The sequence below is a fragment of the Quercus suber genome, unplaced genomic scaffold, assembly GCF_002906115.3.
Source record: "Quercus suber isolate HL8 unplaced genomic scaffold, Cork oak 2.0 scaffold_527, whole genome shotgun sequence".
Taxonomy (NCBI): Eukaryota; Viridiplantae; Streptophyta; class Magnoliopsida; order Fagales; family Fagaceae; genus Quercus; species Quercus suber.
In genome coordinates, this window is record NW_027069976.1 from 450,927 (window position 1) to 472,871 (window position 21,945).

At 31.1% G+C, this 21,945-nt stretch overlaps 1 protein-coding gene across 1 annotated transcript; it reads right to left on the reverse strand.

The window, feature by feature from the left end:
- Nucleotides 1-5,167: 5,167 nt before the first annotated feature.
- On the reverse strand, nt 5,168-21,244 carry LOC112032370 (linoleate 13S-lipoxygenase 3-1, chloroplastic-like). Its single transcript, XM_065763831.1, has 9 exons — nt 20,829-21,244; nt 17,039-17,307; nt 14,481-14,718; nt 13,720-14,043; nt 7,237-7,322; nt 6,918-7,025; nt 6,471-6,772; nt 6,026-6,292; nt 5,168-5,924 (listed from the first exon to the last, which is right to left on the reverse strand). Exons 1-9 carry the CDS (start codon nt 21,181-21,183, stop codon nt 5,168-5,170), a joined length of 2,706 nt encoding a protein of 901 aa, XP_065619903.1. The 5' UTR covers nt 21,184-21,244.
- Between the last annotated feature and the right edge of the window lie 701 nt (nt 21,245-21,945).

A 21,945-nucleotide genomic window follows, 5' to 3' on the forward strand; every position in this document is an offset into this window, starting at 1 on the left:
TTTTATTTTTGAAGTCTAATAGCATGGCTTCGCTATTTAAATTCAATTCAATGAATTAATATACGAGGCTGATCGATGAGTGCCCAGAGTGTCAGGAATGGTGGCAAAAAAAATGCTTCAAGGACTAATTATTTGAAATTTTCATTTGTTATGGAGAGAGAGAGAGAGAAGAAAAACATGTTGACCTAGCAGGCTAGCACCAACGGTTTTACTAATCAGTCAAGCTCTTGATGGTCAGCTTCTCTCATACGAGGATACGTGTAACTTTTTCTATTTTTGGATGTACAAAGACAACCCACTTTAATGCTTAACTCAAATTTAATATTCCTCTTTGTAATTCAGGGGCACTATATATCAAGGTCTGATAATCTAGCTTAAGATTCTCAGACTTTAGAAATAAAGCAGTTAATGAAGACCCCAACAATAGATTGAAGTATTCTTAATTACTTGGATCAATGAAGAACAATAAGCCTCTGGGTAGGATTAATGAAAGCATCAAACAATAGGGGCATCATCACTTCCTCAATATTTCCCATCTCACTGTTCCTCAAAGTCACTAGTATCAGAATGAAGGCAGCAACAAGCAACAAGAGCAGCAGAGCCTCACTGACTTGACCAGAAATAGAGATGGAGCTGCAGAATTAGTTAAGGAGTAAACGACAGAAGTTCCTAATTGTACAGTGTATATACGGCTTGTAGTTTAGCAGAATGTTTAAGCATCAGTAAGTGGTAGCACGTGTGTTAGTTAGTAACAACTGTAGATAGGCACGCGTGTGTGTGTTAATTATTTTCTGTTCTTGCAGTTTGGAGACTAGCTTCCTCTGTACAGCGTGTATATATACCCTTTGTAATCCTTTTCTAATTAATTGATTCTGTAATTTTTCATTTCATCAAAATCTCTGAAAACTAGACCTGTTACATTCAATGCCACAAGCTTCTCAGCTACAGATTTCACTGACTCTTTTACACTGAGAGCCATGGCAAGTGCTCTCACTACAAGTCATACCCTTCCTCAGATGCAGTATTTTCTTACCAGTAGTAGGAAACTTTGTGTGCTGAACGTGATGGCTAAGGTGAAGAGCTCTTGAGAAGGGATTTACATAAAACTCTTCCACCTTAAATGCCCCCAAGATTTTCTTAGTCATTGCCATTGCCATATAACTATAAGTGTTAATTTCACTCTCTTAGTACAGTGGAGGTAAAAGAAAAGGTGGTTCTTTCAATGCTGATTAATGTTTAGTCCAATGCTTTTATAGAAAGATCACAAGGTTCCAACTTCCAACTATATGTGGCACTGATTTAATAATCGAGATAAAACGTGATAAATTCTAACTTATGTAAATTGTGATAAAATCTCTCTCCTCTTTCTCTCTCCCATTATGTGTCTGTGGAGGACATATTGAAAGAGAAAGATTAACTAATCGTGAAATAATTAAATTCATTTCATTTCATTTGAAATAAGAAAAATTAAGTGTGAAAGAATCAAAGCCCTTGAAATAAAGAGAATCATATTCCGACTAACACTAATTTGAATCATTAACACATCACACACACACTCTCTCTCCTGAAGCTGTCAATTCTTTATGGTTCCTCAAACACCGCCTCAGCTACAGTACTTCAACCATTTTTAATAAAAATTATCATTTCACACTTTTGTGAAATAGTTTGATATTGTTAAATGTGAAAGAAATCAAAGCCCATGAAATAAAGAGAATTATATTCCAACAAACGCAAATTTGTATCATTAACACATATAAACACACACACATTAGTACTCGCTCTCTCTAGAAGCTTTCAATTCTTTATGGTTCCTCAAACACCCCTTCAACCATTTTGCCTGATATCCACTTAGTTTGTAAGTTAGATAATTGATAATTAAACTCCACAAAAACAATTTATTTATTTTATTAATGTAGATTTGCAGAGTTCTTTAATCTACGTTTGGATGAACCTGCAGCAGCTTGGCACAAAATCCTAAGCGCACAAATGTTACAGCAACTTCCTATTATGCGTGTCTCTTTGTGTATGTGATGACGACTATAAAATATGTCTTTTATATGTTTTGAAACCTTATTGCACAAAGTTATCATGGGTTGAAAATAAAATTTAATGTTCAGTTTTCCTGATACTTGATAGATCAAAAGGTGTCGAGCAGTTATTGAAATTTATTTATTCTCAATAAGTTGATAGGTATCGAGACCTGCAAATTCAACTTTTCTTGAACAGTTTCTTGAGTAGTCTTGTGTCTTTGATAATATCAGTTGTTTATTCAACCAAGATCTTCTTGAACACACTAAAAACTAAGACTTAATTATATATAAAGTGCGTTTTGATCTCAGATATGCCAATATATAAAAATATGACCCTTCCAATTTTTTTTAATGAAAATGTATTATTGAAAAAAAAAAGGATTACAAGTTTACAACTGGGTTGAAGTCTAAACCCGTAGCATTTTTACAGATTACATCAACAAAAGAATCAAAATTGCATACAAACCACAAAGTCGTTCTACGTGGACGCAAGAGAGTGAGCTGCGAGATTGGCTTCTCTATAGGCCAAATTCAAGGTAATTCAGTGGATATGGCATGCCAAATTTTTTATATCAGCCGATAGGCCTTGGATTTTCCATGGTGGTTAGGGCGAGTTTCCTTAATTATCTTTATACATATCTGGGAAGAACAAAATTTAGCTACAAAAGTTGTTGTAATTTAAGCCTATTACTTTACTCAATATTTTTTTATTGGAGGTGAATTTTGACAAATCCACCATTAGGTTACATCTTCTTCTTATATCCTCTATGCTTGCAAAATTTCAAGAAAATTAAAGATCAATGGCTATATCATCAATAAAATAATTAAATTGCAAGTTTTTATAGTTTAAAATTATAGATAAAGTATAAGCTTATAGATCATATGGTAAATAATATTCGATTGATACAAAATTTGACATATGTATTGAGACCGTAATGAACTTGTATTTCAACAGTTAAATTTCAAAATATATAGTAATTTTTTATTTTATTAAGTAAGATTGTAGCTTAAGGCTATAACAAATTTTGTAGCTAAACTTTGTTCACTTGAAAATTCCCTTCTATCTTCACATCTTACATTCTACAGTCGATAGCCAAACATACAAACCATCTCAATACTTTAGCTTCAGCTTGGATAAGGCTATTGGTGTTAATCTTTTACCAGTAGGCAAACACCAACGTCCATCTCCAATCTCTAAACAATCACACATGAAATATTGCTTTTAAGTTTTACCATAAATTTATTTCCACAATGTTTTTAGAACATGCAATTACAAAATCAATCGTATATAAAATTGAAAACATATAAGTTTTTGTTGACCCTATAATATTTGCCACATAAATTAAGACCGACCATTGGACAAGGCCACTTAAGCCATTGCCAATGGCCCCCAATAAAAGAAAGTTCCAAAAATTTGAATTAATAATTAGTTTTTTTATTAAAAAAAAGTGAAGCCCCCAAAATTTTGAAATAATAGAAATCTAATAACTCAATTGAAATCCTAGTCAGTTACACAAATAAAAAGAAAAAAAAAAAGAGTATTAAATCATCATCACTTTTCTATAATGACTTAAAATTTCAGTTTTTATAAGTTAGTCTCCCATATAGTAGAATATCAACATTATTCAAGGAAAATTAAAACTCATTCTTTTGGGAAATACAAAATTTTTTGGTTAAATTTTATCATAAACCATGATATTTGATTCTCTATAAATTAATTTTGATTTGGCTAGTATTACTTATTAAGTTATGTATTGAAATAATATTTATTTTGGCAAGTTGATATTATTAGGTAATCATTTTATTAAATGAATTTGTTGTAGCTTCTTTGATAAATTAGATTATATTATTGTGTGCTTTAAAATTTATTTTATCAAATATGAGTGATTCACGCTCCATTTGTTTCGAAATAAAATATTTTCGAATGTAAAATATTTTATTGAAAATATTTTCATCTTTCAATGTTTGGATGTTTACATGAAAATGGCAAGAAATCATTTTCAAGTGTTTGTTTCATGGTAAAATGAAAATTTTTTTTCCTAATCTCACAGCCCATCAAATCCAAGCAACCACTACGAAATAAGCAAAAACCAATCCACCACCAATTTATGACAACCCAAACCACCACCATATTGGCACAAACCCAAACACCACCACTCCATTGACCACTCAAATCCATAGATTGGAGAGCAAAAGAATAAAAAAGCTAGCCAACTAACCACCACAATCCACAACACAATCACCACCATAACAACCCCCAAACCATATCATCTACACATTGCAAGCCACAACCCAGCCACTACCACAACCCACAACACATCCACCACAACAACTCATAAACCATTTTAGCTACCCACCGCAACCACAACACAACCACTACAATGACAACCCACGAGCCACTTCAGCTACCTACCATAACCACAACCTAGCCACCACGACCCACAATCTATCCCAACCATCCACCACAACCCACAAAAGTAGCCACCCTTGACCCATAAACTATCCAAAACCCCGCAGATTGGTAAACCCACTCGGCAGTAAAGGGAAAAAAATCAGAACTAAAAACTTGTGGATGAGCTGATGATAGTTGAGGTGGCCAAGAAATGGTGGAGCTAACGACGATGATGGATGATAACCAAAAAAAAAAAACTCAGGTGGAGCTGGTAATGGGTGGCATGGGCAAAGGGAGGAGTTGGTGATGGGTGGTGCCTAAAGTGGAGCAAGTGATGGGTGTGAGAGAAGGACCATGGTGGGTTAAGTTTTGGAGAGAATATTGAGAGAGTGTGAGAGTGAGAAAGAGGGGTAGAGTATGTGGAAAGGCAAAGTATCGAGATTGAGAGAGTACACAAAATGTAAAATGTTTTACCAATATTTTTAGTGTAAAATGTTTTATACAAAATAATCATGGTTGTTTTAGTTGACTGAAAATATTTTACTTTTGACCAAATATTTTACTCCAAAATAAACACCGTAAACTGTGAAAATATTTTATGTTTTTGAGTTGAGAAGATGCTATTGAGGCCTTGTATTAGCAGCAATGTTTTTATGGATGTATAGCTTTAGTAGCTACATTGGTGAATAATTATTATTAGATAGTTGAAATAACCTGGAGAATTGTTCATCCATTAGTTTATTTCTCACACTGTTATACTATTGGGCACCCCTCTACAGGTAACCCCAGGTCCTGAGCTTGGTATGAGTAGCTCATATGGTGAAATACCTACCCCACATCTGTTCCTAAGGCTTATATCCGAGTTTCTCTTCTCAATCTCCTTTTCAATGCTTTTTATCTCCATTGAAAAACTGTAGAATGCCTCGAGGATCTTAGGGTCTCCCGACCAGGTTGACAAATCTTTTCTCACTCCAAGGTATTCTTCGTCAGGCGAGTGTGAGGAAATTATATTAATCACAGCCATATATTTTGTTATTTGACTCCAACTTGGCAGTGATGATAAAAAGTATCCCTGTGGATCCTTGACAAAATTCATGTACCCAGGATCATTTTCCTTTGGTATTAGTTGTCGCATGAGTGGTGGCCGGGTTGGCACATGACCACCATAAGGGTACTGCCCGAAGTTCAATGCGGCATGTTGAGCTGATGCAAGCCAGATTATGGTGGTGAGAATGGAGATAAGATCATCAGGAGAAGAGAGTTTGGGCCACCAACTAGCATGTCTCAGATCAGCATGGCCTACATTGATGGACTCATCATACCAAGCTTGGAGTTCTGTATCAGAACAGACTGCACTTGCGTCTTGGTAGTAGTAGTTCACATAACTCTGAACCAATTTCTGAATGGCAGACCATATGAGGAGTCCATCGGTTGCATAAGGATAGTCTTCAATTAGTAGTCTTATCCCATGAGCTTGAGTTGGGTCTGGTATTGCTACTCCTCTACATTGAAATGTAAGTATAATCAAATTCTTTTGGCCATCCTCTTTGGTGAGAAGATAAAATTATATAGTTAAAGGAGTTAAAAGCATTTTTTCCCCAACCTTCTAATGAGATCTGCGGGAAGGCCCTCTAGGTCAAACCGCCACCAATCCCTGTAGGCAGCACAACTAATCTGCATGCAGTATTTGCCGGGTGTGAATTCAGTCTCAATGATCCCTCCAGCATTGATGAGAGTTTCACGGGCCAATGCATTTATCTTCAATGTGTATCGCATGTGAGGATCCAATAATTTGTATATGGGGTGCATTGCACTCAATTGCCGGTGAGCAGCTATTATAAACGGTTCCATACATGCATGGGTGCGCAACCTGTTCAATCAATTTTTTTTACATCTTAATATAATCGAAGCCCAATATATGGTTGTCTAAAGTTGAAGGTTTATTGGAGCCAACTCTAGTCAATTTAGGGTTTTAGGATAAATCTTGGACTAGGACTAAATTTGATTTTGTCTCATATATACAAAATAGGGGGACACTTTTAGCATACCAATGATGAACAAGTTGATGAACGCCAGAGTCGTTGGAGCAAACATGGGCTTTACCAAGCTGCCAAAGCCAGTTTGTGGTAGCATCAATAGGTGGGGTGAGAACTTGATTTGAAGGGGAATTTGGATCCACTGGTGGAAGACTGAGCTCAATAGCAATGGGCTTCAATGTTTCCATTGGGGTCAACAAGAAGATTGTTCGAGTTGCATAGGCTTTTCGGTCTTCAAGACTATTTATTTGGTTGAGAAATGGAAGGTATATGTCATGATAGTCTAGTATGAACAACTTATTCTCTTCTATTGCCTGAGAAATATATGAAAAAGAAATTAATTAGATATGAAAATATATAAACTTCTCTTTACTAACTTGGGGTGTGTTTAAAGCGCTCTTCTTTAGAAGGGTTCTGCAGGTTTAAAGTAAATTATATTTGATTCAGTAGCTTCATTACTTGTTGCACAGACACCCCATCCAGGTGGCCTTTAATATGTTCTTCTTTGAGTGCTGATTCTTGTGGGCCGTAGATAGAGAGATCCAAGTTGCTTACAGGTGGAAACTCCTATTCAAAGAAACATGATTTTTAATAACAATAATAACAATAATCATTCACTTGATAGTTTTATTTATTTATTTATAGGAATTCACTTGTTTGGTTGTGTTTATGGTTTATCATTTGCATTTATTCAGGAGAAAGTTAATATTTTCAATGACAAAAACCTGTACTTTTTTCCTTTTTAAAGAAATTGATATTATGTTGTAGTTGTAATTACCTTAATCCTTTCTATGCTTAAAGGGTTTATGCCTGCAAGTGCTTGACGGCTAAATTGATCATCTCGTAACCAGCATGATGTATCTCCTGAAACAAGAGGTAGGTTCTTAGATAAAATATCAGTTGAAATGCATATTGAATGGTGCTAATAGTTTTGAATAAAATAGAAACATCAATTATAGCAAGAACTGTGGAGAATTGGGAAAGATGTATATATCCATAGCATGTAGCAATATTAATCCATTCACATGACCGCCTCCCACGACATTTATCACATCAGTGCTTTGTGATTTTGTTGCAGCAAGAAATCAAGGTTTACTTCAATTTATGTTAAGGTTTGCAAGGATGCTGATTTATGGAATACACATACACACACACATATATATATATATATATATTGCTGAATTGAAAGAGTTGCTGCGTGCATGTGTTCATGGAGTATCCAACAAAAAAAATAATTATTTTTTAATGGGAAATAGCATGACACGTGTGAGACACAATCTAGAAGAGAAAATAAAATAGCCTATTATATTTTACAATCTTATGTTGTAAAATGTGATTGGCTATTTGTTCTTTCACATGGATCCACTATTAGTCTAAAACTAATTAAATTCTAATTATATATATATATATATATAAAATGAGAAACCATTACATATTTTAGAAATGTATGGTTTACAAAGTGTAAACTAATACTATGTATAATTTGAATGGTATAATTGTGATTATTTTTAACTATATCTGTGCATATACGTGGGGCTACAAACTAATTGTTATAAAGTATTAAATCACTTTCAATGTTATAATTATTAATAGTCCTTGTTAAAAACATAATAAGTTATTGTTAAAATTATTATTTAGTATTAAAAAAAAAAACTATTATATAGCCACAATATTTAGTTATATAGTTTATTGGATCAGTTTATTATACATACATACATACATACATATATATATATATATATAATATCATTTTTTTTTCGATGGGTATATAATATCATTTTAACGACTTTTTTCCCCCCCTTTCTTAGTTTGATGTTGATTATAGTGTATTCAAATGTCTGTTTGTACTTTAAACATCATTTTGAGGGTGCCATTGTACTCCTTTATTATTTATTATTACTTTTTAATTACCTTTAATTTCAATATATATATATATATATATATATTTTTTTTGGGTGATAAATGAACTTAAATTTTACCCAAATTTATTTAATATACTTGAAAATAAGTATACTTAGTTTCCATGTTTCAATGNTTTTTTTTTTCCATCAGTCACAGTCTACAACATTGGTAGTTGTGATTTTTATTTTTATTTTTATTTTTTTATTTTTTGTGGTCTTAAAATTTTTGAAGGAGAAGACGTTGATGAATGCATGGCTCGGTAGACTGTAAATTGGCAAACTAAAGACCCGTTTAGTTTAGTCATGACTTAGTTTTCATAACTCAATACTCAATACTCATAACTCTAACTCAAATCTCATCACTCATAACCCAAACTCCACTATCACTCAAAAACTCCAAAATTGTTGTTTGGTTATATAACTCAGTCACATGTCTCAACTTCTAAATCCACTTTTTGCCAAAATGGTGAAACCCACTCCATTGACACTACATAGGGGTTATGGTTGCTACCCGCGTCAATTTTCTTTTTCCCCTCTTTCATATTCTCCTAGTCCATCCCCACCATCACAGCCCAAGCTTCAAACCACAACTACAAACATAGAAAACCCAAACACACCAACACAAAATCTTCAGATATCGGTGATCCAAAATTGCCAACTCAAACCCACAAACATAGAAAACCCAAATCCAAACCCAAGAATCCTTAGATCGAAGACCAAAATCATGAAAATGAGGAGTGGGTTTTTGTTTTTGGGTATATATTTATGTGTGGATAACATGGTGAGTGGGTTTGAAGAAGAAAGAAAGAAAGAAAGAAAAAGAAGGAAAGAAAGAAAGACAAAACCAGGAAGAAGAGGAGGAAAAAAAAAAAAAAACCCATTGGTGGTGGAGTGGGTTTGATGAAGAAGAAGAAGAAAATGTTGTTGGTGGTGGAGTGGGTATGAAGAAGAAGAAGAAAGAAGAAGTAGAGAAAAAGCAAAAAAAAAAAAAAAAAAAAAAAAAAAAAAAAAAAAAAAAAAAAAGAAAAAAGAAGAAGAAAGGAAGCCGGTGGAACTCAGTAGAAGAAGAAAGAAAGAAAGAATGAAGAAGAAGAAGAAGAAGAAGACAAAAATGTTGTTGGAGGTGGAGTGGGTATGAAGAAGAAAGAAAGAAGTAGAGAAAAAGCAAAAAAGAAAAAGAAAAAGAAAAAAAAAAGGAAGCCGATGGAACTCAGTAGAAGAAGAAAGAAAGAAAGAAAAAGAAAGAATGAAGAAGAAGAAGACAAAAATGTTGTTGGTGGTGGAGTGGGTATGAAGAAGAAAGAAAGAAGTAGAGAAAAGCAAAAAAAAGAAAAAAAAAAAGAAGAAGAAGAGGAAATCGGTGGATTTGACAACACAGAAACTGTGGGCTCTACAAAATTCCAAAATTTATATTGGTGCCACTGAGTTATGTATCTTAGTTTTTGAAAACACCCATTTCTTATTTTCTATTTCCATCACTCTAACTCTAATTTTTGAGTTTTGAGTGATCGAAACAATGGTTGAAAACCAAGCCAAACAAGAATTTTTTTGTGAGACTCACGTGTTTTGAGAACTTAATTATGAAAACTGAGTGATATGATCCAAAAACACCCTGATCCAAACAGGTCTAAGTATCTGTTTGGCTAGAATCTTTTGGACATTCTGGCCTTTTGCCCTTAATTTTAAAAAAATTTAGCAATATGCCCATGTTTTGAAACTATATAGGTTCGTGCTCCTGTTTCGATACTCATGACCTTAAAATCGAGTTACTTAAAGTACTCGATTGGTTTAAAATCGAGTTATGCCTGATCAAACTTAAAAAAAAAAAAAAAAAAATTGCATGAAACTCGATTAAATGGAAATCGAGTTCCAAAACGCCACTATAGGTATAAAAAACGCCGCTATAGGGCCACTGAACGTGGTATTCAGACTTATAAAAATTTTTTCCAGAAAAACGATACTATAGGTATTAAAAAACGCCGCTATAGGGCCACTAAACCTGGTTTTCAGACTTATAAAATTTTTTTCTAGAAAAACGCTACTATAGGTATTAAAAAACGCTGCTATAGGGCCACTGAACCTAGTGTTTAGAGTTATAAAAAAAATTTCCAGAAAAATGTTACTATAGGTATTAAAAAACGCCACTATAGGGCCACTGAACCTGGTATTCAGACTTATAAAAAAATTTTCCCAGAAAAACGCCACCATAGGGCTTAAAAACGTCACTATAGGGATTAAAAAACGCCACTATAGGACCCCTGAACTTTGTATCTTATAAAAATTTACATGAAACTCGAGTTCCTAGAGCTCGAGTTCTATGCAATTTTTTTTTTTTTTTAGTTTGATCGGGCATAACTCAATTTTAAACCAATCGAGTTTCGCGTTGAAACTCGATTTTATGGTAATCGAGTATCGAAACAGGGGCACGAACCTATATAGTTTCAAAACAGGGGCATATTGCTAAATTTTTTTAAAATTAAGGGCAAAAGGCCAGAATGTCCAGAATCTTTTAGTTTTTTTTTTTTTGGTCTCACTTTTTAGTTTTACCAAATATGTAACATTTTTTTTAAAACGAGCTAACTTCCATCTTTTTATCTCGTCTTTAACAAGTAAACTATCAGAAGTTATGAAATGTCAAACTCAACCTAAAAGCTTCCAAAAAAGAAGAAGTTTTTATCATTTCCTCACTTTGAAACAACATATTAGTCATTAGTAAATTATGTTTGTGGGTTATAATTAGCTTAACTAATAACATCTCAGGTCATCAAGCAAGAGATCTAAGGTTCAAATCTTGCCTCATACATAAAAAATCAATTAGTGCTTTGATTTGATAATAAAAAGTAATTATCATAAAGTGTACAACATAGATTGAAATATATATATATATATATATATATATATATAGGCAAAATTTAGAGAAAATCCAATTAGATTCTATAATTAAAGTCCAATTTTGCGTCATGTGTCCTAAATTATTTATTTTTAGAGAGTTTTATTTTTTAATTTTAGAGTCATATGTGGGATCACATCATAAATATCCATTCAAGTGAGTTATTGCATACAAAAACCAAAGAATATAGAATTAATAAACATAAAAAAAAGGAAAATTTACATTTTCTACATAATAATATTCTTACAAGACTTTTTAAAGAGTTAAAAAAAAAAGAATGAATATTAATAATATTTAAATTATATATATAAGAATTATACTATGCATCTTAACGTAGATCTTCGAAGTTTATCCATGCATATGCATGGGGTTACAGGCTAATTTATATATATATATATATATATATTAATAGGTAAAGCTCAGAGAAAGTTCAATTAAATTTGAAATTAGAATCAAATTTTGCACCATGTGTCTAAATTTTGGGGGGACCACATCATAATTATTCACTTAAGTTTTTTAATATTTGTGCCAAGTGAGTTAATGAATTCAAAATATTAAGAATCTAATATTAATGAACTATATATATAAAAAAAAAAAATCACATATACTTAATAAAAATGACCACACGTTCTATGTTATTAAAAATAATAAAAAAATTATCATAAGTAGTATTAAATTTAGGTAAGAATTTTAATATGTGACTAATTACGTTTAATTAAAAAAAATATTTTGACTAATTATTTATATTTTTATATCAAATTTTTTTCTTAATATTAAATACATCCATGCGTTTGCATGAGTTAAATGCTAGTATATATTAATAGAAAAAACTGAGAGAAAATCCAATTATATTTCAATTTGGAATTCAATTAGAGTATAATTTTATATCACGTGTCCCATCTAATTTAAGTTTTTAAATTTTTATGCAAAGTGAGTTAATTCAGTGTAAAATTGTTCAATTAGAGTTTAATTTTGCGCCACGTGTCCCATCTAATCTAAATTTTTAATTTTTGTACCAAATGAGTTAATTTATTGTAGAAAACAAAGAGTCCAATCTATATATATAATAATAGGTGAAACTGAGAGAAACTCAAATTAGAATTCCAAATTAGAGTTCCAATTTCACATCATGTGTCCAAAATTATTTATTCTTAAAAAGTTTTATTTCTTAATTTTAGAATAAAATGTGGGACTACATCATAAATATTCATCTAAATGAGTTATTAAGTACAAAAACCAAAGAGTCTAGAATAAATGAATTGTAAAAAAAAAAAAAAGCACTTCACAATAATTTAAAAAAAAAAGAAACACGGACAATTTACATTTTATACCTAATTATATTTAATTTCAATATATATATATATATATATATATATTTTTTTTTTTTTGGGTGATAAATGAACTTAAATTTTACCCAAATTTATTTAATATACTTGAAAATAAGTATACTTAGTTTCCATATTTCAATGATGTTATGATTTAGTTTTTCAAGAATTGTCACATAACCGCTATGTTGTGTTTGATTGTTCGTGCTTCTTAGGAGAAGGAAGGTATTTGGTGACTACATGTCAATGTAAAAATTATCAAGTAACTAGTAGCAAATAATTTCATACTAATTGGGTAATTTATTGGGGGAAAAAATGTAAAAAATAATTTGTCTCATCAATAGGAGGCTTAAACTCAACACCACACTATGCCCAATAGAAACTCAATGCCATAACTAAAACAAGAATCACAATACCCACATATTTTTCAGTAATGTGAATGAGATAGCAAAAACAAATCACAATACCCATAAACCCACCGATCACAACCCATAAACCCACCAAGAAAAAGATTTGTAAAGAAGAAAGAATAAGAAAAAAATTTCTGTAATGAGAATGGCGAAAAGGAAGGGGGAAAAAGGAAAGAAAGAAAGTAGAATTCAGTTGCTTCTTAGTGTTAACTGTTAATGAAGAAGAGAGAAAGCAGACAGAAAATATAAAAAGAAAAAAAAAATTGGAGAAGAAAGAAAGAAAGAAAGAAAAGTGGAGAATGACCTGAGAGAGAGTAGTAAAGTCTGACTTGAGCAGGTATAGTGGGTCCCAGCACTTTATTTTTTTACAACTTTGCCATTGAACTCAGTTTTTAATTACTTGAAAATATCTTAAATGTGTTTTCAGTTTTCATTACTATAATTTAGATTTTTAGAATTTTGAGTGATGAAAACATTACTAAAAAATCTTCCCAAACAAAGATTCTTCTATGAGTCCTACATATTTTGAGTTATGAGTGATAAAAACTGACTTATATCGCTCAGTTTTTACAAAATCTAAACAATCTCTTAGAGTACTGTTTTCTAAAAGGACCATTTCTCAAAAAAATTGCTGTCCCACAAATTTTATGCGTAAAATCTCTTTCATTAGAGAAGTCTTATTGACCTCACATTACTATGTTATGCCAGAAAGAATATAGTTAAAATGATGCTTACTAGAGATCATCTTTGGAGGGTCAAACTTGAAGATTTCTTCTACAGACTCCTGCACCTTGTGTATCATCTTAGGTAATGAATACTTCATATGAATCCCATCTGGAGACTTCATTCCGAGAAGAGTTCTTTCATTGTAGAGGCTATCAAGGTCAGAAAAACCTTTAGAACCATTAGAATCTGTAACAGTTAAGGAAGGGATTATATTCCGGAGTATTCCCTTTAACTTCCCTAGATTGAAAGCATCACTTTTGCCCTTCTCTAGTGCTTCATCTCTTGGCACATATATTGGCATGAAGGAATGCGACCGTGACTCCACGTCCATATCTATTCCAATTATAAAAAACATGAACACACTATTTGACATTTCAAAAATTATGCAAAGAGCATTATAACTGAAGTCATATTTTCTAGTTTTTCCAATAAAATAATATTTGATATGAGTTTAGCACTTCGACTCCCTCAAGCTTGGCCCTCTTCCAAAACTTTTTTCCCATGAATAGAAAATAAAATAATATTCGATACGATTTTAGCACTTTGGCTCCCTCAAGCTTGGCCCTCCTTCCACCCTTCCTGTTTTTAAGAATTTCAAGCGTTTGTTTCTTCCTTTCTTTCTCTCGCATGTGTATTCGAAGAACCCTATTTCTTTGGCTTCATTTCTAGGCATCCACTATTTCAAATTATACCGATGATAGGTTTTCCAAGAAGTTTACAATATTAAAAAATAATAGGTAAACAATAAAGCCATGTAAAAATAGACTCACCTATACTAGAAGGAGGGCGCCCAGTTCGACAACGTCTTGGATGAGGGTTCTTTTCACCTCCAAGAGTTGGCCTCGCGTATTCAATATCATTTTCTGGGTCTCCTAAGTCATTGTACACATCATAGTCGTATATTCTATCAGATGGTATCCTATGTCCTTTTCCATCACCTCTGAGTTCCCTTAATTCTTCATCTCTTAGCTCCTTGAGTCCTATTGGGGTTTCACAGGGTAGATATGCCTGCTAAGTTCAAATCACATGCCAAGGTTTGAGTCATCCAAGTGGTTGATTTTTATAAATTTATTAATCACATGAAGGGTTATATTTGAGATCATGCACCATACTTTTAGAAAATTTGAGGGAAATACTAGTTTCTAGAAATTGAATCCAGCAAAGTATGTCACCCTTGGCACCACAATCACAAGAGGCACATTGCATTTTCATATTGTCTTTGCTTTTTTAGCATTTTAGTCTTCAATAATTTCTTGTAGTCTCATCATTTTGATATGTAAAATGGTTTTTAAAAAGTGAACCATTTCGATGTAATTTAAGGGCCTAAATGATAACTTTAAGTAAGTTATATGGTTATTTTTATATATTCAATTATAAATTAAAGACTATATATTTAATTTTTTATTTAAAAATATAATTTAAAAAAAAAACTAATAATGAAGTTTTTTTATTCAAGTTTTGCTAACATATCATTTTCAAATTTGATAATATGGAAAATTCCTTACTCTTGTGTATGACATATATAGTCGATCTTGGGTAGTTTTAATTTTAAGTAAATTCTTTTTTTAGAAGCAACTTTAACAAGTTTGTAAGTATATTTCTGTAAGTGATACAAACATGGGAAAAATAATCTACCATATATATATATATATATATGATTTAGTTCTTCAATTGTGCATAATTTATCAAAGGCATATTACAGTTTCACTTAACAAGAGAATTAACAAAATACACCACTGTTTAAAGCAAGGACAAATTTACTTCAAAATCAAAATTAATACAAACATTTTTTCTCATCAATTGTATATAAATGATAATATATATTATTTTCCATGAATGTTACTATTGAAAATAAATCTATGGGCAAAAGTGAAACAGGGTGGATTTGATGGTGACTAGTTGTTTAGGGATACTTTAATAGAGAGAGAGAAAAAAAAGGAATATTAGTCTCTGTTTGGATTCACGTAACATATTTAAAAATTATTTTACTACAGTGTTTTCAGTTTTTAGTAAAAATAAGTTGTATTCAAATGGACCCTTAGTTTCTTCTATTTTAAGCGACATATTCCTATTTTTTAGAATAAAATTTTTAATTTATATTGGATATACCTTATTTTAAATTGTTATAAAATTATATTATAAGATCAAAATTAGGGTCTATCCTCCCCTCCCACACCATCTCTGATTTGTGGACCTTAGGCAATTTGCCTTAATGTTTAAAGGTGAAGCTAACCATGGATTTTAAGGTTAGATTGTGCTTTTATTGGAGGTCAAATCATATTGATCGATGTCATAATTAATTTAATAATTAAATAAAATCCAAATAAATGGAACAAACTATATAAAATATAAGCAAGCTTAAATTAAAAATAAATCTAGGGAAATTAAATAACTTTCAAGAATATTTTTCACAACTTATTTAAGAATTTTAGAAAATAATATAGCATTAGAACAAAAAAAACAACATTAAAATTATAATTAATCTTTCAACTATAAAACATGATTACGTAATCAAACAAACAATTAATCCGGAAAATTATACAGTCAATTATTTTAAGTACATAAAACTATAATGATTGTATTTATGATTTTAATTATAATAGTTTCTCCAGGAAAAAAAATAATATATTTTCTTTTGAGAGATGGCTAATTATAATAAAAAGACATGATGATAATCTATGAATACATTAGTTATAATAGTTTTTTTATTTTTATTTTATTGACATGTACCACGTTAATTTCTAAATATATTTAATCATTTCCCAAAAAAAAAAATATATAATCCTTTCTAATTTAATTTAAACATTAAGAACAACTAGAAGCATATGTATAGCATATTGAATAGCATGCAAGACAAATAATGAACCACACCCTGATCCACAATCATTTCTGAAGAACCGACCCTTTCAAACACAGTTCACTCGATTCTTATATTATGGTAAAAGTTTTGTTCTTCATGATTAATCCAGGAAAATTGTACAGAACAATTCTATTTTCAAAACAGTAGAAAAGCCCTAAAAATCTAACCCGATCCAATTGAAACAGGTTTCAACTAGCTGGCTTATACTTGGAGTAACTTAATTAATTTTAATTAACTTCAAGAACAATTCAAGTAGTAAAGTTATCTTGAATTCACTCAAATAACATTCTTAATATATCACTTAAATTATTATATTATAATGCTAATTAAAAAATTAAATGTTTTTTTTTTTCGTTTTTAATAATACGTAATAGAATTGAAAATAACATCTCAAACATAAGTCATATTATATATAAAATATATAGAAAATATGTTGCTGTTATCCAGTAAACTAGTGGAATTGATTACCTTATTTGAGAAGAATATTCTTTTCTTTGCACTGACCATCTCAGCCTGAATCCAAGAGTTGCATACAAATTGAACAACCCCCTCAATAGTGATGCTTTCCAAGAAGAACTCCCTTCGATATTTGTTACTCACTGTAATGGCTCCTGGAACTCCAAAATCTGAATCCACTATAAATTCAACTTTGTAAGTGTTCCTCTCAGCACCAATTGTTGGCTTCTTCTTGGACCAGTCTAATGTAGCTTCCTTGCTCATCTTTGGCTCCATTGTCCCTTCATATAATTATGAGAATAGTAAGAAAAACAATTGCTTGCCTTTTCTTCATTCACCAAAATTTCAAAACCCGTCGTGCGGTGTGAAATATGTCTTATATGTCTGGCATGCATGCTTATATCTCTAGGCTTGCTCATAATTAAGTTCATTTCTATTTATAATGACCTTCATATAAGAATGGTGTAAATAATGATATCATAGCTAGTGGCTATTTATGATTTGGGAACAGGAGCTGAAATAAAATTAGAAAAAAAAAAAAAAAATTCTTTTGGAGGGTATAAGAGTAATGTTAGTTATATGTTCATGATAAATCATAGTGCATGCCTTGCTTGGTGACATTACTTTTGTTAGTGTATATATGTGTCAGGTCTATTGGGCAGCCCATTTATTTTATCTTGTACTGGATGATCCTGCTAGAGCTTTTGAGTATGTTAGCAACAGTCACACCAATTTTAGTGTGTGTCTAATTCTATATGCAGCGGCCAAAGCAAATATAAAAAATTTCTTTGTATTAAACATTAACAATTGTCATGTTGTACACACAATGGAATTCTAAGTTGGCAAGGATATTGAGTCCTTATAGGACTTGGTCAAATTTTTATAATTAAAAAAATTATAATGAGGTGTAAATTTGTGAGGCTTAAAAAGCTTATGTGTCAAAATTTTAAAAGGTCAACAAAGAATTAAAAACTTTGGTTTTATATAGAATATATATAGATAATAGAAAAAAATAATGCATTAGTCATTTACTTAAATATAATCTTTTTTCTAATTTTATTTATTAACAATTTATTAACCAAAAAAAAAAAAAAAAAACAAAAAAAACAAAAACAACTAGGAAGACTAGCATCCAAATTTTATGTACAAATTATTAATTTTTCATAAGACTAGTAGCCAAATTTTATATACAAATTATTAATTTTATACACAAAATTAGATTACAAAAACTTAAAATTTTAACATTTGTTTGATAACATAGTAATTGATTTTTAATCTTCTTGAAATTTTGTAAGCATGAATGATATAATAAGTACTTTCAATCTAACGGTTAGATTTTCAAAATTTACTCTCAATATAAAGATACATGAAAATTTTGAAAAGTTTATCTCCAAGTTTGGAGAGAAACTTTGTTAGGTTTAGGAGAAGGTAATATGTGGTTGTGCTTTTTATTTTTATTTTTTTATTTACTAGTCAGTAACCTCCTAATATGCAAAAACATTTTAATAAATATGATATTCTCTATTTTCATTTCTAAAAATGAAATTTCATCCTAGTACTTATTAAAGACATATATTATGATTGTCTTTGTATATAAAACTATCCATTTTACCATTTAAAAAAAAAACTATATTGTGATAAGATTCTAATGGTGTGCGTGAATAGAAGAAGTTTTAATTTCTTTTAAAATTTATACATACATACATACATACATACACACACACACACACACACATATATATATATATATATATGAAGGGTTTGAATAATGGGTTCCCTTAGAATATTTATTAATGAACTATTTTAAGAAAATGTAGGTACCACTTTTATGGAAAATATAAAAATCTATCAAAAAATCAATTACTTTTTTTTTTCTTATAAAAAGTTTATGTATGGGTTTGGATAGCACGTTAAGTTGCGGCACGTTTTCAGTTTCACGTTTTCTCCCATTTTTTTTTTTGGCCGGCTTTTTTGACTTTGGGGGACAAAATTCACTGTGCGTGTACTGTTTACGCACTGTTCACGCAATATTTAATATTAAAAGTGGGTCCCACAACACTATTCACACATTTAAAAATTATTTTGCTACAGTATTTTCAGCAACAATCAGTTTTTAGCAACTTTCAGCAACAATAAATGCTATCCAAACGGACCCTTTATGACTAAAGTGCGTCTCTTCCTAAAATAAACTAATTAGCATCAAGGTCCTAATAAGTGCTATCAAAGCAAGGTTGCGGGTTCAAATCCCCCAGATGTTGGCTTTATTGGGGATCAACGATCAACCTATGAGGTATTGACCTTATGGGGTGTCAGCACCCTATATTAACTGTCACGTGCAAGCATGGCATCTGTACGTGCTTGACACCTGCCGACGCAACCCACTGCGAAGCCCCCTCGTGCCCACCCATAGCACATACAAATGCAGGGCTTTATGCCCTTTAATGACTAAAGTGTCATCTTCCTAACAGCAATTAGTTTTTAGGAGCCGTGGTTAGCATCATTGTCCTAACAGATGAGAATAAGAAGATTTACTTTAATTAAAAAAAAAAAAAAAATCTTCTTCTTGGAGCAAAAAACTACAAGATGAACTCCAAATAAATCTATTTAACAAAATTATTTATAATATCATCTCAAGTTTATACTTAACTTGAGATCCACATAAAATATAATAATATCAATCCTATAGGAATTAATACAAGTTCATCTTATATATATATATATAATTCATATTTTGAAAATCTCACCGTTGAATTATATGTTCTATATGTTCTTAACATTTAAACCAATTTTCATGTCAATTGGATGTAATCTACCATTCAATCCATAAACTCATATTTTATGCATTATTTTAAACTACAAAAACTTAAATTTAAACAATTGATGGATGACATGACTATTAATCTTTAATCACTTTGAAATTTTGCAAGCATGAAGAATATACGAACATAATATAATCTAATAGTGAATTTGTCAAAATTCACATTTAATTAAAAAAAAATTAAGTGGTGTAATATTACTTAAAGTTACATCATATGTAACTTGAATTCAATCCTATATATATATATATATATATATAAATAAGGGAACAAAGCCCCACGTTTGTACATACTACGGTCTTCCAATAAAGGGCTCAATAATGTGTTGCACTCACAAGCTAGGTTGTTACGCATCGATGCCACGCTTGCATGTGATAGTGAATACAGGATACTGACCAATCATTAGGAGATATATATATATATATATATATATTTTATTATTTATGTGAAAAGAAAATTATTATGTTGTGTAAAATTTATTGTAAAACAAGGTAAAAAGAAATATACATCAACCTTGCCCCATGTTACGGTTTTATTTGTAAAACAAGGTAAAAAGAAATATACATCAACCTTGCCCCATGTTACGGTTTTATTTATCAATCAAACTCTTGGTGTTCAGCTTCTCTCATACTACATTAATTTTAGAAAATATACGCTGTCAATCATTAAAAGTATTAAGAGTCTTGTAGTTCATACTTCATAGGCCTTATTTAATCTCTTTTATAAGGAGAGCACACATTTGAACATTTGAACCTCTAATCCCCACATATTGTAACAATTTGAATTATTGAAAAAAATCATAAAAAATTAATTTACAAATTAATTTATTATGTTGTTTAAGTGGCATTAATTGATCATTTTTATTATCATGTCAAGTTTATATTTTTAAATTGGTAAAAATTTTAGTATTTATCTTAAATATTCTCTCTTTATAACCTTACCTATGAAGACCCAACAAAATAGAGCTAAGCTGCAAGAATTCTTACTTGGATCAATTTTAGTGCTAACAAGCTGAAGAACAGTAAACCTCTGGGTAGGTTTGAAAGCATCAAACAATAGAGGTATTATTTGCTCAGCATTTCCCATCTCACCGTTCCTCAAAGTCACTAGAGCTGTGACGTTCAGTGCCACAAGTTTCTCAGCAACAGCTTTCACTGGCTCGTTTACATTGAGAGCCACGGCAGGTGCTCTCACGCCCTTCCTCAGTTGCAGTATTTTCTTACGAGTAGTTGGAAACTTTGTTTGCTGAACGTACCGATTTTGGTGAAGAGCTCTAGAAAAGGGATTTGCATTAAACTCTTCCATAGAGAATGCACCAAAGATTTTCTTAGTCATCGCCATTGCTATAACTATATGTATATCACCCTCTCTTAATTAATACAGTGATGCTAAAAGAAAAAGGTGATTTTCCCAATGCTGATGAATGTCTGGACCGCTATGATTTTATAGAAATTTCGCTCGATATACAGTGATGCTATGATTGTATATCTTTTGAATCATGTGATAGACTTTTCGTCGATATACAGTGGAGATTCCAGCTACATATGATGGTTAATTCTAACTTATTATAATTGTGATAAACGTTTTCTCTCTGTGTGAACCACTTCAAGGACACTTCAGCCGACTTTTGCTTGATTTGTACTTATTTTAGGCAAGACTGTATTGTTTGTTCCTGACGTTTACCTAATGAGCGCTTTTCAATTGTGTGGCACTGATTGATTTAGTAATTGTTATAAACTTTTGAATCATGTGATAGACTTTTCGCTCGACACACAGTGGAGATTCCAGCTACATATGGTTAATTCTAACTTATTATAACTGTGATAAACGTTTTCTCTCTCTGTGGACCACTTCAACTGATTTTTGCTTGATGTGCACTTATTTTGTAGGCGAAATTGTATTGTTGGTCCCTGAAGTTTACCTAATGAGCGCTTTTGGTTCCTTAAATTTCAAATGAGCTCTATTAGTCCCTAAAGTTTAAAAAATAGGTGTTATTGGACGTTAACTTCTGTTAGTTTCATTACCTATGTGTCCAATGGAATAATGATGTGACATTTTTTTAATGAATTGACAAATAATAGAGATGGCATATCAGTTTTTAAA